Below are 15,622 nucleotides of genomic sequence, written 5' to 3'. Positions count from 1 at the left end.
GTGCACTGGGCTGGGAGCTGTGTGCACAGAGGGCCAGGAGCGAGGCGGGTAGCCGCGGCAAGCGAAAGGCCTGGCTTTGCCAGTGGAGACAAATATTTACAAGCAGGGCCTTCCCCTCCACTTGGCAGACGCCGAACTTTAAATGTTGATTTTTCAAATGGGAAATTCTAATCAAGGGCCCTGTTTGCGCTGAACCCTGTGCAGGCTTGGGTGGGAGAGGGCTTCTGCAGGGTGCCTTGCCCCGTGCCGCTCGGTGTCTGGGCTCCCTCCTGGGAGGAGCTCTCTCTGAACCTGGTTTCTTATGCCCCGCGCTGTAGATCTCAAAAGATGGGAGGCCTCACTGGGCTGAGCCAAGAGCCTGTGTCCAAGGCAGATAACAGGAGCTGCTGTTACCCAGGCACCTGCTCTGTGCCGGGCGCAGTGTGGCAGGCTCTTTACCGCCACTGCCTGGTCGAATTTTTGGAACAGCTGTTTGGGGTGGGTGCTTCTCAGATCCCTGTTGGACAGAAGAGGATGTCGCTCACCCCCCTGAGTTTTGCAAGGGTGGGGGCCGTTTCTGAAGTACCCCCTCCCACAGCCCACGGTGCGCTCTCCTCAGTGTGGGGTGAATGAATGAATGAAGAATGCCTGCATGTGCCATGCGGGTGGGTGCCAAGTGCTGTGGGATCCGGCGTGGGCACTGACGGTGGCTTTCTCCTGCCGGGGGAGACATCCGAGAGAAGCCGACGTTGGCCTGGGCCTCAACTGAGGGATGGGAGTTTGTGCAGGAAAGGGAGCCACCAGCCCCAGGGGACAGCTGAGCCCACAGCATGCTGGCGGACACGTGAGAGGAGGTGTGGTGTGTTGTGGCTGACGTAGGGGATTTGGGGACAAGAAGGTGACAGGCCTGGAAGGAGGGGTGAGGCCTGACCAGGGCCAGCTCTGTGAGATGGGTGTTTTAGGACACTCTCTCTCTACCTGCCTCTTAACAAGCGTCAGAACTCTGTCGGTGAGAATTCAGGCCTCCTTCGTCACCTGCACTTGGAGTTGGGTTGGTTTATTGGCCTGAGTTGGTTCATTCCGCCCCCAAGGCTTTGAAGTGTTTGCAGATGTAGGTGTTTATTACTCACGTGGGGAGGGGGTGGGGGCTTCAGACTGAAGACCGAGGGGCTCTCTGTCCTGGGCTGAGCCGCGTTTGTGTGTGAGACCTTTACCAGGAGTCGGCTTGCAGAAGGCCATGTGCAGCTGGCTTTTAGGGACTTGTCCGTGATGCAAAGGGAGACTCATCTCTATGGGCCAGCGGTTCAGGTCTGCTGGGAGGTGGTGGTTGTGGCTGAGGGGTGGGCTGCACACTCGTTAGGTGCCTGTAGGTGCATCTGGCCAGGTGTGTTTTTATAAAGAGCTAGTGTTCGTTGAGCATTAATACGTGTCCTGATTTGGTATGCTGTTCTGTGCCTGTTGTGTGTAGTATTAAATCATTTAATCTTCCCGACAACAGAATGAGGCAGGACTATTGTCATCCCCGCTTGACAGAGCAGAAAACTGAGGCCCAGAGGAGTGAAGTGACTGGTCCAGGGTCACACAGCTAGTAAGTGGCAGAGCAGGGTGCAAACCCAGGTGGTCGGACTCCGCAGTCCAGCTCTTGGTGTCTCTGTCCACCTCTCCGGTTCTTACGATGACTCCTCTGTGGTTCACGCTAAAGGTGTGGACTGTGCCTTTGGGGCCAGACTGTCCTGGTCTGCCTCCCGCCCAGGTGACCTCCCTGAGCAGCCAGTGGCTGTTTAAATGGGGTTGGCTAGCAGACACTTCTGCTTGAGGGGCTTGAGGGGTCAAGTTCAAGGCTCCATCTGGGGATGGAGAGGGGAACAGTGGTGTTTACTCAAACTTAAGTTTTAAAGCCAGCAGGTGTGGAGATGCCAGATCAGGCTCCTCAGTCATGAGACCAGGTCAGGTCGTGGCTTGTTCCCGCAGGCTGAGGAGACTTCCAATTCAGAGCTCAGCCTGAGGGGCGTGTAGGTGGGAGGATGGAAGAGGCTGTCTGCATGGAGTTCTGAGGGAGGTTAAAGCGTGACCAGCTCAGCGGCAGTTCACGCCACCCGGAAAAAAGACGGGAAGGAGTTAGTCCTCCTCCGTGCAGTACACCTCACCGGGAAGTCACCACAGCAGGCATCCCAGGCGCCAGCTGGCCGGGACTGAGGGACAGGCCCTGCTCACTTTCAGCATGAGCAGACGGTGGCCCAACCTGGGCCATCACAGAGCACTCAAACCCAGTGACTGTGGTGTGACTAAACTGCCAGAAGGACCCATTGCCTTTGACTTCATGGAAGGCCATCCTGAAGGTGACCTGGGTGAGGCTGAGGGTGACGATGAAGCAGATGTGGGAGGAGGTCCCGCCCAGGGCAGGCCCAGGGGCTGGTGCAGAGGCAGAGGAGGCTGAGTGAGGGCTGTGGGGGGCTAAGTTGCATGAGCCCCGTGGGGCCAGGCTGCCTGGGGCCCAGTTCTGCCTGGGTGCTGAGCTGGGGCTTATTGAGACGTGGGAAGGATGGGTCTTTGGAGAGGTGACCGGAGGCGGCCTGCCCAGCCAAAGCAGCCAGAGTCACGTCTGAGTGGCAGATCAGTGGTTTGTATCTTCTTTCACGATTCCTCTGATTTTTTTCCCAATTTTTTTTTTTTTTTTTACAGAGAGTGCATATTATTTTGGTAGCGTTGAGTAAAGGCAACACCAGCATCTCACTGTTTTTAATGAAATGTTGTCCTCTCTGGTGTCAGGTGTGAAGGATGGGGTTGGCGGCTGTGCTGGCCTGAGGTCGGTCCTGGTGTCACCCAGGCCCTCAGAAGGTCTCCATGAAACCCCTTCCCCAGGCCCACGGGCCCAGCCCTCCCAGCGAGAAAGTTACAGATTTGAAACTCGCAACCGGCTTCTTCTCCATTCGCTGGAAAACATCTAAAGTCATATTCCGGGGGCCACTTCTAGACGGACGAGAGGAGACTGGAAAACCACGAAGGCCCTCTTCGTGACACTAGATTAGACACCTGCCTGGGGACGCCATTTTCTCTCAGAGTGGCTGGGAGCGGTGTCCACGGTTTGCCCATCCGCAGGCTTCTGTCTGGGTCCGTGTGTCTTGGGGGCAGGGGCTGGGTTGGTGGTGACAGGGCCGCTCTGAGCAGACCCCCTTGTTGTTGGCCATTAATGTCCCAAAGATATTCATGAACTAGAAATGCCAGCTTGATTTGTCAGTGTCCCAGGCTCTCCAGCCACAAACAGCCTGCTGAAATAAAAAGCATGTGCTGGAAGCTTCCTCCACAGCTCCAGGGATGACGGACAGGCCGCCTGGATCAGTAAGGCGTGTCTGCGCAGGGACGTGGGACAGCAGGAGGCTGAGAGCTCCTGCCTGGGAGTCAGGCAGGCCTGTCTTCGCCCCCGCTTTGGCCTCTGATTTGCTGTGTGACCTTGGCGTAGTCACTCAACCTCTCTGTGCCTCATCGGTAAACTTGTTTATGTACCCCATACTGTTGCAGAGGATTGAAGAATCACATTCTCGTACAGTGCTTGGCACCTTCTGGGTCCAAGAGGAGCCCTCAGGGAGGGGGGGCTGTTAATGGGGGAAAACCTGCCTCTCCTTGAGCCGAGTCTCTCGCAAAACAGACACAATCAGCGAATCTCAATGTCAGAGCCACCTCGTTCCAGCCACACTGGTGACTCCGCTCACCGTTCCTGGAACCAGTTCCCCAGTGGGCCTTGGCTCATGCTGGTCCCACCCTGCCCCGCCAGGACCGCCCTTTCTTCTCCCCCTGGCAGGGCCCTGCCCACCCTCCAGCGTCCCCTCTCATGAAGCCTCCCGCGCCCACTGGGCAGCGTTGGCCCCTCCTCCTGCTGGGCGCCCGGAGCTCCCCGTTCAGGCCTCGGTGACGGTCTGAACCTCATGGCAGGGAATTATCTGTGTCTTTGTGCTCCCTGTCCCCCCACCCCAGACCGCCAGCCCCTGGGGGACAGGGTTGAGGCCTCATCCCCGGCTCCAGGCATTGCTTGGCCAGAGTGGCCCTGGACAGAGGCCATGGACTCGGGATGGACGGGAGAGAGATGGTCACTGCGTCCCCAGCGGGGCGAGGCATGACCGATTGCGTCTGGACAGGGAAGCAGTACGTGTGGCGTTGAGGAGGCCAGGGCCGGAGCGGAGTGCCGCGAGCCATCACCGTGTGACACGGGACCTGAGAGGGTCTGAGACTTGGGCAGAGGCTGGGTCTCCAGGGTGAGGCTGGGAGCTGAGGCCAGCAGGTGATCTGGACCCAACCAAGGGGGCCAGGTATTTCCAGGTGAGCGCGTGGGTGCCCTCCGGAAGCCAGGGGTGCTGAGGGCAGGATGGGGGTGCTGAGCGCTGGCCACACCCACTTCCAGCTGCAGAAGCAGCAGCTGACCCCGAGGCCTCCACACCACCCACATCTTCCCCAAGGCGAGAGAATTCTGCCACTAGCTCTGAGTGACAGCCGTGCCCTCAAGAACTGTCAGTTCATGAGCTGGGATTTGCAAGATACCAGAAAACTCTCTGAGACTGGCAGATGCCAGGCCCCGCCCCCACCAGGAGAAGCCTGCAGCTCAGCCTTAGCTCTCACTTCCCCTCCTCCCCAGCTCCCTGAGCCTCTACCCCTGCCTGGCCTTGGGTAGCCTTGAGGCCCAAATGGGCAGGTCTGTCCCAGCCTCTCTCTCCTCACTCACCACGAGGATGCCGGCCCCTCCAGCTCGGGCTCCCCTTCCCCAGCTTCACGCCACCTCCATCTCTGGGCTCCCCCTTTCCATCTTGTGTTCCTCGGTCTCCTGTTCATCGAGGCTGGCTCCTTCGAGGACCAGCCTTGAGCTTCTTGACCACCTTCTTTTCAGACGATAATCCCTCCGGTCGCCAGCTCTCACTCCCCCCCAGACCCACAGAGCGCCTCCTTCTCTCTCCTCAGCCCAGATTTTCGAGTCTTCTCAGAAGACACTTCCTCCTGGTTATCCACCGGGATTTCATCTTCTGTCCCAAACTGAACTCCCAAACCTCAGACTCATCCCTAGTAGGGTGCAGCCCTCCAGCCTGGATCCTCCTAACCGCAGCCCCCGTGCCCCGTCTCCGTTCCCTTGGAGCTGATGTCAGCCGCCATCTCTTGTTATTCCAACCCCGCCGTTGTGTCCCCTGCCTGCTGTCCCCTCCATGCACTCACGTTGCCTGCCAAGCTGCTGTGGGCACCAGGTGTGCTGGCTCCTCCTCCTCCTGCAGGTGAGTGTGTGGGTGCCCTCCGGAGCCTCGAGACGGCGCCCAGGTCAGTGTGTGTCCTCAGAGCCCAGGCCAGCCTGGCGCCGAGGACAGCATGTGCTTGTTCAGTAAGCACGGAGAGGTCTGTAGAGCACACGCCGAACCAGTTAATTAAATGTCACTACCCTCAGCAGAAGCGGGCAGGGGAGGAAGATGAGGGCCCGGTAATGGAGCATTTAGAAGTTATAATTAACTTTTTACTGGAACCCTCACACACAACGATACATAAGACAATATAAAAGGGGGCTAAGGACTGAGTTAAATAGATGTAGGTCTTTTGCAAGCAAAACCCTTAATTAAAATCTGTGGAGGAGGAAGGAGAGGAAGGGAGAACCCACCCCAGGCGGTTTCTTCCGTTCTTGCCTCGTTTGCCACAGTGTCGGGGTGGGGGGAGCAGGGGATTCGGCTACAGCAATGGGCTGAGGGTCCTTTCGCCTCTTTGCGATTTAAATCGGGAGCCGCAGGTGGAGGCGAGGGGCTTCGCGAGGAGCCGGGGGCCGCTCCCAGGCTCGAGAGTTGGTGTTCGTGGGAAAAGGTCTCGGATGCAGCTAGAGGTCCATCTCGGGCCCTCGGCTGCGTCTCCCCGCTCAGGCAGCCCTGCTCCAAGTCCAGAGTCTCCCTCTCTCCCTTCGTCCTTTCCTCTGGGCGTGGGGGAGGCCGAGTGGTCCCTCGCTCTGCTCCCCACAGCTCTGTCCCCAGCAGTGTGCGATCCCCGCTTTTGTCTCGTTCCTTTAAGTTTTTGTTACTTCCCCCCACCCAGTGGGACGAGTGTGCGCCCTGCTCACCCAGCGTTTGTCACCGTGTGCGTCTGGCCTGCCGCGCTCAGGCCGCTCCTCACTCGCTTTTGTCTCTTTGCCGTCACCGCTTGTTGCCACAAAGCTGGTCTGTGACAGGCATCCCACATTTTACGTATCTGGCCCTGGGTGGCCCCACCCCTGGGTGGCCAGGGCTCCTCCTTAAGTGTCTTGGGTCTACTCCGTTCGGGGCTGCTCGGGGGCACACCCCAGGCCTGGGGCGGGACGCTTTTGGGGTGTCTTGAGGCAGAGCCATCCTCTCTCCTGCCCCATGTGGGTGGGTGGGGTGGCGGAGGTGGGTCAGAGATGTCGTGGGGATGGCTGCAGTGACCAGTGGTGTGAGCCGCTCGACTTGGCGCACAGGTCCAGTGCCACACTCCTCATACTGACCCCGGGTCAGGGCTCCAGAGCAGGGGACGGATCACTCAGTCAGGGGTTTCCGGGGCCCACTTCTGGCTCTGTTCCTCACCTGCCAGGTGACCTTCTCCCCTGCCGAGTGTCCCACACCTACAAGAAGTGATGTCTGGACCACGTGTTAACTCAGCCTCCACCTGGCGTTCCTGCTCGGCCATGCAGGGGTGGGGGGTAGGGGGGGTTGGGGGGGGAGCTCTTGCCCCACCCAACGCCTCCTGGCTTCAGAGCCCCGTGTGGGGCCTCTCCCTCTGGCTGTGACTACAGGGGGCCGTCCGTCAACATGTCAACACATTGGGAGGCGGGGCTTGTGCACTGGCTTGGTGTTGGAGATTCGGTGGCAAGGGCAGATGTGGGCCCTGTCCCCCGGCGCCTGAGGACAGAGGCAGAGACAGGCAGGAACATTAAACAGACAGACAAGGTCATTTAAGGTGATTGGACAAAGAATCAGACCAACAAACAGGGCGAGGTGCTGTGCCTGGGGTGGGGATATCTTATTGCAAGGTGGCCTGGGGAGGTCCCTCCCAGAGAGTCCTGTGCTGGGAGGGACTCGACTGACTGTGAGTCATCAGGTGTGCAGCCAGAGGCCCTCGGGTGGAGCCCAGGGACGGCGGAGGCCGGAGAGTGAGGCCCAGGTCTGCGGACCAGCAGGGCGAGGACGTGGATGCTATTTGGAGTGTCGAAGAGGCCCCTGGGAGGTCTGGGATGAAATCTGCGGGATTTGCCCATGGGAGGGCGAGGGAGAACATCGAGCCCAGCGGGCCTGGCTCAAGGTAGGTATTCAACAAGTGTTTGTTAAGTGAATGGAAAGGGAAAAGGCAAATTTTGGGGTGTGGTCACTTAATCAAAATACCCAAGCAACATCTTTCCTTCTCAAGAGCTTACTGTAACCATCACTGTAGGTGTCCGTACAGAAACCCTAAGACGGATTCTGGTCCATTTGCTCTGTAGTTGTATGCAACGGCCTGATGCAGACGTTTTCAGAGACCCTTGTCGTCACTCTCGCAAGGATTCAAGATCGAATATTTAAAACAGAAACGTTTTTCGACTCTGGGCCTCCTGTCTGTCATTCCTGGCACTCTGCTCAGAAGCCCTCGAGTCCAGGGATTTTGGTCCTGTGTAACCGCGGTGGCCAGCAGGACTGAGAAGCACGTGGATATCTAGAGAGCAGAGTCAATGCTCAGATGAAAAGTGGATGAATGGTATTCACTTAAAAAATTAATTTTCTGTATTCTTCCTAAAAAATTTCCTCACAAAGCTGAAGTATGTTTTAGGGGCTAAAAGGGAGAAAAATTCACTTCTAATAAAGACGAAAAATCTAGAATTCCAAGTCGTAGTCAAGTGATTTTGGCCAGCCATAATTACAGTATTTTCATGTTAATGTATAAACCCCTTTGAAAGGTGTGCTTAAGTGCTAATTATGTATTTACAACAGAATGGCTTTGGCAATGAAATGAGACCCACTGGTGTGTGTGTGTGTGTGTGTGTGTGTGTGTGTGTGTGTGTGTGTGTGTGTGTGTTTCAACATGTTTTGCAGTGGTTTTTTTTTTAAAGACTCATTTTAAAAAATCTCACAAGAATTAAATTTAAAAAATATATTTAGACGAGGTAGAGATGCATTTCTCTGGGCTCTTGAAAGTCCTTTCTTGGTTTTATTTTGTGTATTTTGTTATTCATTGGAATTTTTGTTTGTTTCCTTATTTATATCCCATTTTGTGCCAAAGGATTTGAGATGGTTTATAAACACAATAAGAATAGTAAAATGGTAGAGTATTGATGATAAAAGCCAAGATTATAAAAAAATTAGAGCAGCTCAAGGGAGGGGCCTAGAATATTAACACTCAGGGCTCAGTGAGTTGGAAATTGGAGACTGAGTTTCCTAGGGGCCAAAGTGAAAAGGGAGATGCATTTGACTAATGGCTCTGATTATTGGGAGGAGGAAATGTGCCAGCCCCTCTGATTGGTCCATCCCCGTAGCATGTTTGATGTCCATCTCGTTCAGCGGTGAGTACCGTGAGAACCAGATGTGCTGGTCGTTTGTGTGTCGGAGGACCTTGGTAAAGATTTTTATATTTGAATAATGACATTGAAAATTTGTTTAGTGTTTTCCGGTACATAAAACACGTCCATTCCTGTCATTCATTTTGTGCTTTCTGTCTCCCCATCCCTGCCTTCTTTGGGATTGATCGAAGTTTCTTTTTTTCCCCCCTCTATTGGTTTGGAAATTCTACGTTCTTTTCCGCTTTGTTTAGTGGTTACTCATAAATTTTTAATAAGCATATCCGACTTCACTCAGTCTGCAATTAATCGACACCCTCATTCTTCCCCAAAGGTCCCCCCTGCACGCTCCCGCCCCGTCCCCTCTTCCTGACGTTTTGTGCATCTTTACTGTCAGGTGTCTTGCGTCCGACTTGTGTGTAACCCTGCCCCGGTGCAAGTCATCGTCGTCATCGCTATTATTCGTTTTCCAGTTTGCCCTTGATTACCTCCAAGGCGGATGTTTGCTGAGCAGTTTTTATGTGCTGGGCGTGACTCTGGGCACTGGGCGTGCAGCAGTGAGCAAACGGAAGACAGGCCACGGAAGACAGCTGTCGTGCGTTGGGGGATCAAGAGAAGGAGATGGGACGGGGCCCTCTGTCGAGGTGACGTCTGAGCAGAGACCCAAATGGAGGGAGCTGGCATGTACGTGTCTGGGGGGCCATTGCGGGCAGAGTCGGCAGCTTAGTCAGGAGTGTTGGTGACACATGTGAGGACCAGCCAGGAGGCATGAGGCTGGAGTGCCGGGGTGGGGGGTCACCAGAGGGGGTGAGTGGGAGAAGCAGAGGCCAGATGGGGGATGGTGACCAAGTAGGAGAGTCCAGGCGGTTTCATGTAGGAAGTGGTACTTGAGGGGACCTTGGCATTTGGGCTCCGCTCGGACACGTGAAGGGTGGAAGGGGCAGGCTAACCGAGGGTCCCAGGCTGGAGCTTTCTTCCCTTGCCGACTTGATTGGTTTGCAATCATTCATTCAACAAACATTTGTTGAGTATCAGCCTTGTTCTAGACTCTGTGCTAGATGCTGAGCATACGGTGGGCCCCAAAACCAGCAAGACTGTTACTCGAGAGACAGATAAAAAAAGAAAATGCCATGACCTGATGGGAACAGGGTAAAGTCGTAGCCTGTGACCAAGGTAGACACTCATCTGCCTCCCAGGTGTGAGATGGAGGGCAGGTGACTCATGTGACCTGGGTCTCAGGTTCCTTATCCATATGATGGGAATGATGCCCTGTTCCTAGGCTGGTGGGTGTGCAGATAACAGATGACGTGTTGAAAACGACAGTGCTCTGAGGCTTTGCTGGGTCTCCCACTAGGAGCCCCCCATTTTCATCTCCCCTTGTTAGCTCTCCTGCTGGGCAATGGAGCCATGAGAGGAAATCAGTGGCTGATAGAGAAGTAGCCAGTTGGTCTTTCAAGAGCTGGAGAAGCAACGTCTTCTGCTGCTGTGCTGCTTTTTTTCCTGCAAACAGAGAGAGAGGTGTTTGGATATGAAATAAGCCTGTGAGTTTTTCAAATGTCATTTTCTTGCTGGATTTCATTCCAAAACAGGAATAGTCAACAAGCCAGAAAATCCTGGCCAGCCATAGAATTGAAATATTCTGTCCTCGTGTGCCCACAAACTTCTGAAATGTCTGGAAGATTCTCCCATGTCCCCGTCCCTGCCACCCTCCCCTGCCCGCCTCCTGCACCTGTGCTCAGTGCAGACTTTGCAGAAGCTCCGTGTCCGGTTTGGTTTGGAGAGCGTGATGACCACTTAGAGAGGGCGCAGAAGCCACCTGTCCTGCTGTCGTTATCATCTCAGAGCTGTCCCTTCTCGTGGGGTGTCTCCCCACCTGGTCTCTCCCTTAACCCTCACAGCCAGCCCTCTCGGACTTCAGGGGTATGAGAATCCCCTGCAGGGGTGTGTCTTGTTAAAGCACAGATCCCGATTTGGCAGGGCTGGGGTGGGTGATCCCCCAGGTGACAAGTAGACCACGGTTGTCCTCTGTGGTAGCCACTTGCATCCTGTGGGTATTGAGCACTTGAAATGTGGCTAGTGTGACCAAAGCACTGACTTTTGTGTTTTATTTCATTGTAATTAAGTTGAAATTACATAGCCGTAGGGGGTTAATGACCACCGATGGGCAATGCAGCCAGACCATCCCTTGCCGTTACTGTCTCTACAGATGTGGAAACCGAGCTCAGAGAGGTGAAGAGCTGGACTGAGATCATTCAGCAAAATGAGGATGGAACCAGGACTCTAACCCAAGGTCTATCATCTGGTCCAAACTTTTATTATTTTTTCAATACCTAAGGTGGCCATTTTATGTGGGAACTTCCTCATGTATCCAGAGAACCCCAGCCCTTTCTGTCAGCAAATTCTTCTCTTCCAAGGTGGTATTGATATCCAGGAGTCATGCTTTATAGATAGCATCATGGCCAACTAAACAAAGTCATGTTCAAGTTGCTGATGGGCTGTGACCCCAGCGAGCAGCCTGGGTCCTGAAGAGTGTTGTCTCTGCTTTACAGATGAAGAGACTGAGGCCTAGTGCAAGGATGTGGTTTCCCAAAGTCTCCCTGGTGACTCTCAGAAGTCACCTTCCCAGAGAGGCCTTCCTTGACGGCCCCCATCCATCAGCTCCCGTCCCCAAGGCTGCCCGTCACGCTTGCCGGCTTAATTTTTCCCATGTCAGTTACCCTTGCCTGACCTGGTACTTGTTCCTTTGTTCTTGTCTTGCTGATACCCGCTGCAGGTCCACTTCTGGAAGGCAGGGATCTTGTTGATCTCACATGCCTTTGCCACCTTCAGCACCACGGACAGCACCAACTCTCTCTCTCTCCACGTGTGTTTATTATTTATAAACTAAATTCCTGAAGTGAGAGAGGGACCGTGGAAAGGATTTGGCCTTTGGAGCAGGCAGACCCTGCCCCAGCCCTGCCAGCCACATGCCAGCTGGGCCACCTTGAGGCAGTTATAAGCCCCTTGTGCCTACAGAGTGGGGGTGATCCTCCTTGCAGGGCTGCTGTGGGGCTGCAGAAGGCACTGCAGTTTAAGCACATGGGTCTGGAGCAGCCCCTCAGGGATGGGTCCTGGCTCCATGCTTCCCAGCCATCTGGCCTTGAGCACGTTACGTCCTCTCTCTGAGCCTCGGTTTTCTTATTTGTAAAAGGGGGCTGATATTGGGAGGGTTCAGTGAGGCAGGGGGTGATCTGGGCTCAGCAGAGGGCTCGGCATGGGATAAACACATAATGAACGCAGCTTTTGTTTTCGGTGTGGTTGTTTTATGAATGCATCTAAGTGCCCGGCACAAAGTAGATGCTCAGTTGATGGTAGCTTTAATTACTATTATTAATCTCATCCGAGGATGTCGTCCTCTTTTTAAATCAGATATTTGAAAGTTAGGCTTTAGTTCTTTGAAATTCGTTTTAAGGAAAAGCAGTTATTTATTTTTTTTAAGTGTATAGGTTTGTTTCTTTGATTTCTCTTAAGAAGAAGAAGACTTTCACACCTTTCTAAGTGTGCATGATGCAAATGAGGCTCGGAGAGCCCGGGCAGGCCGTTGGAGCTGATTCCGGGCTGGCTTTGACAGCCGTGACAGTGAGGGGAGGCTGGGCGCTGACAAAGTGGGCCTGGCTTTGGTAGCGTCCCAGCCTCTCAAAATAGTCACTTTCCAGACTAACATTTGTCATGTCGGTATTCAAAAGAAGTTTTTTGTTCATTGATCCAACTGTGCCTCCTCCCCGCTTAACGCTCTTCATTGGTTCCCTGCTGTGTCCTGGGCGAAGTCCAGATCTTGGCCTGGCAGTCCAGGCTCCTTCGAATGTGACCCCAGCTCAGCTGTCCCTCCCTGGCCTGCCTCCGCTCGCCCCTCGCCCCTCGTCTGCCAGACACGTTGGATTGTCCCACCTCTGTGCTTTTGCTCGTGTGAGGTCCTCCTCCGATGCCTGTCCCTGTCTCGTCTGCCTGGAGCATCTGCGACTCTTGTTTCTGTGATGGCCCCTCTTATCGAGGTTGGCGAAGGGAAAGCTCACTGCTGTTTATGGTTTCGTGTGACTTGGAACCACCGCCACGAGAGATCTCAAATTGCCTGCATGCGTCTTTCTCACCCTGGGTGCCGGAGGAGGGACCGTGTCGAGACCTCCCTGTTTCCAGCTCCCAGCACAGGGCCCAGCACTGATTAGGGTCAAAAAAAATTACTGTGGCATAAACAACTGAATAGACAGAAGTGGCAAGATGATTTGCTTCAGTGGATCTTGACATCGAAAATGTTGATTTAGCTTGAACACACTTAGTTTTATTAAGAAATACCTTAAAAATAGGAACCTTTAGTCTTCACTGTTTGAAATACTTATTTCAGTTGCCACTGCAAAAAAAAAACCTCGCTTTGGGCTGGTCACCCCCCTTCCCCTTTTGTCTGTCGCCAGAAGGCACCTGTGGAACCTTTTGGAAAAATGTTTGTTCAGCAGCAGGAGAGCCAAGTATCTGGCCCTGTAGGCGTGCCTTTCACCGAGGGCCGTCAGACCCTACGTGAAATCCGGCTGGGAATTTTCTGGCGAGGTGGAAGCAGGTGTAGCTTCTTGACCCAAAGCTTCTCAATCAGGACTTTGGGATGAAGGCAGAGCTGAGGGGACCGAGACTCAAACGGCCACTTAGTCCCTTTCCACCTCCAAACCTTGATGACTTCAAATTCTAGACTCGTCTGCCTCCTTGAGTGATGGCGTTCAGTCCCAGTTGTCTGAAACTTAGGGTCCTGTTTTCTTCTCCCATTCTTTTTAAACTCACCATGTTCGCCTTTGCCAGGAGTCCGTTCGATGGCACTAAGTGCGTTCATATTGTGTAGCCGTCACCACCATCCGCTTCCAGATGTCTTTATCATGCAAAACCGAAACTCTGCACCCACGAAACCCCAGCTCCTCATTCTGCCCCCAGCCCCTGGCGACCACCATTCTCCCTGTGTCTATGAATCCGACTACTGCAGCTACCTGTACAAGTGGAGTCATACGGGCTTTGTTCTTTTGCGAATAGCTTATTTCACGTAGTGTACCGTCCTAAGGTTCATCCATGTTGTAGCAGGTGTCAAAAATTCCTTCTTTTTAAAGGCTGAGTTGTATTGCATTGTATGGCTACATCGCATTGTGTTTGTGCAATTCTGCCGAGGGACACTTGAGTGGCTTTCACCTTTTGGCTATTGTGAATAATGCTGCTGTGAACACAAATCTACAAATACTTGTTTGAGTCCCTGCTTTCAATTCTCTGGCTGTTTGTATATTTTTTTGGAGAAATGTCTATTCAGGTCCTTTGCCTATTTTTATATTGGGTTGTTGTTGAGTTGCAGTTTTTTTTAAAAATATATATATTCTGCATATAAACCCCTTATCAGAAATATGATTTGTAAATATTTTCTTTTCCATTCCGTGGGTTGCCTTTTTACTCTGTTGATAGTGTCCTTTGATGTACAGAAGTTTTAAATTTTGATATATTTTTTCTTTTGTTGCCAGTGCTTTTGGAGTCATATCCAGGAAATCGTCGCCAAATTCAATGTCACAAAGCTTTCCCCCTATGCTTTCTTTTAAGAGTTTTATAGTTTTAGCTCTTACTTTAGGTCTTTGTTCCATTTTGAATTAATTTTTGTATATTGTGTAAGATAAGGGTCCGACTTTATTCTTTTACATGTGGATATCCATTATTTTTAGCACGATCTGTTGAAAGACTGTCTTTTTGCCATTGGATGGATGGTTTTGTTACCTTTGCCGAAAATCATTTCACCATGTGTGTGAGCATTTATTTCTGGGCTTTCTAGTCTATGCCATTGATATGTCTGTCCTACTGCCAGCCCCGTAGCGTCTTAATTACTGTAGCTTTGTCATCGGTTTTGAAATCAGGAAGTATGAGACCTCCAACTTTATTTTTCTTTTTCAAGATTATTCTGCCTCTTCAAGGTCTCTTGAGATTTCGTATGAATTTTAGATGGCTTTCCTATTTCTGAAAGAGATGTCATTGGGATTTCGGTAGGGATCACGTTGAATCTGTAGGTCGCGTTGGGTGTTATTGACATCTTAACAACATGAAGTCTTCTGACCCACGAGTACTCGATGTCTTTCCATTTACTCTGTCTTCTTTAATCTCCTTTTGGCTAATGTTTCGTAGTTTTCAACATACCGATCTTTCACCTCCTTGGTTAAGTTTATTCCTGAGTATTTTATTCTTTTCGATGCCATTGCAAATGGGATTGTTTTCTTAAAACCCTTTCTGGATTGTTCATTGTTAGCGTGTAGAAATGCAGCTGGTTGTTCCGTGCCTTGTTTGTGTATCCTGTCCTCTTGCCAAATTCGTTTAACTTGTTCTAACATCTGTATTGCTTTTAAAAATTGGTCTTTAAAGGCTTGTTTACAACGGCCACACGCTCTCCAAAATATTGTGTGGTTTGAAATAAAGTCACTGAGAGAGCCTCGTCACAGGGAAGACGTAAGGACTCAAGTATATGGCGACGACCCTTTTCTTTCTTTTTTTTTGAGGAATGTGTAATACAGAAGCTCTGTCACGTGTAATATGTCTCGGTGGCTGTGATACAGACCTAGAAATTATGGGCTTCAGCAAAAATAGATCAGACTCTTCCTTCTCCGCTTCCCAACCGTTGAGTTATTTAACTCACCGAGCCCCAGTTTCTTCACCTGCCCGAACAGGGCCCATTTCGTGAGACTGTTGCGAAGGGTAGAAACAGGGCGTGAGGGACCCTTCCTCAGACTCTCAGCAGCTGACACCTATGGTGTCGTTAATGGTTGCCCGACCTGCCCAGGTGAGGAGCTGCTCAGCCAGGTCCCCTGACTTTGAACCTGGCTGCCAGAGTAATCCCAGTACTTAGACCCTCAGAACCTCAGAGGAGTCACCCAGGTTAGGTTTCCTGCCTGCTCTGTCTTTCCATATCGGTCTTAACTGGGACCCCGTTTGATTTGGTTCCAGGTTTTGAGCAGCAGGCAGAGCGCATGAAGGGACGGGACAGACTTAGGAGGTGGGGAAGGGCGGCCTGGCCTCCAGCACCGTCTTTTAACTTAATTAAAATCGTATTTGCATTATGGTAATACAGGTGCCCGACAAGTCACAAAGTGCCGGAGGCTCATGACAGAGCCAGCA

At 52.5% G+C, this 15,622-nt stretch overlaps 1 protein-coding gene across 1 annotated transcript in view; it reads left to right on the top strand.

Moving 5' to 3' along the window:
• The window catches only part of MPPED1 (metallophosphoesterase domain containing 1), a 60,747-nt gene that overhangs the window by 10,069 nt on the left and 35,056 nt on the right, over window positions 1–15,622 (top strand). The window contains exon 3 of the mRNA XM_039863014.1: window positions 10,677–10,760. Within this exon, the coding sequence (XP_039718948.1) occupies window positions 10,677–10,760 (84 nt within the window). The remainder of the gene's footprint in view (window positions 1–10,676; window positions 10,761–15,622) is intronic.

The sequence above is a fragment of the Pteropus medius genome, unplaced genomic scaffold (assembly GCF_902729225.1).
Source record: "Pteropus medius unplaced genomic scaffold, Ma_sr-lr_union100, whole genome shotgun sequence".
NCBI classification, from domain to species: Eukaryota; Metazoa; Chordata; class Mammalia; order Chiroptera; family Pteropodidae; genus Pteropus; species Pteropus medius.
The sequence above is the reverse complement of the archived record's forward strand: the minus strand, read 5'-3'. Positions and strand labels throughout refer to the sequence as shown.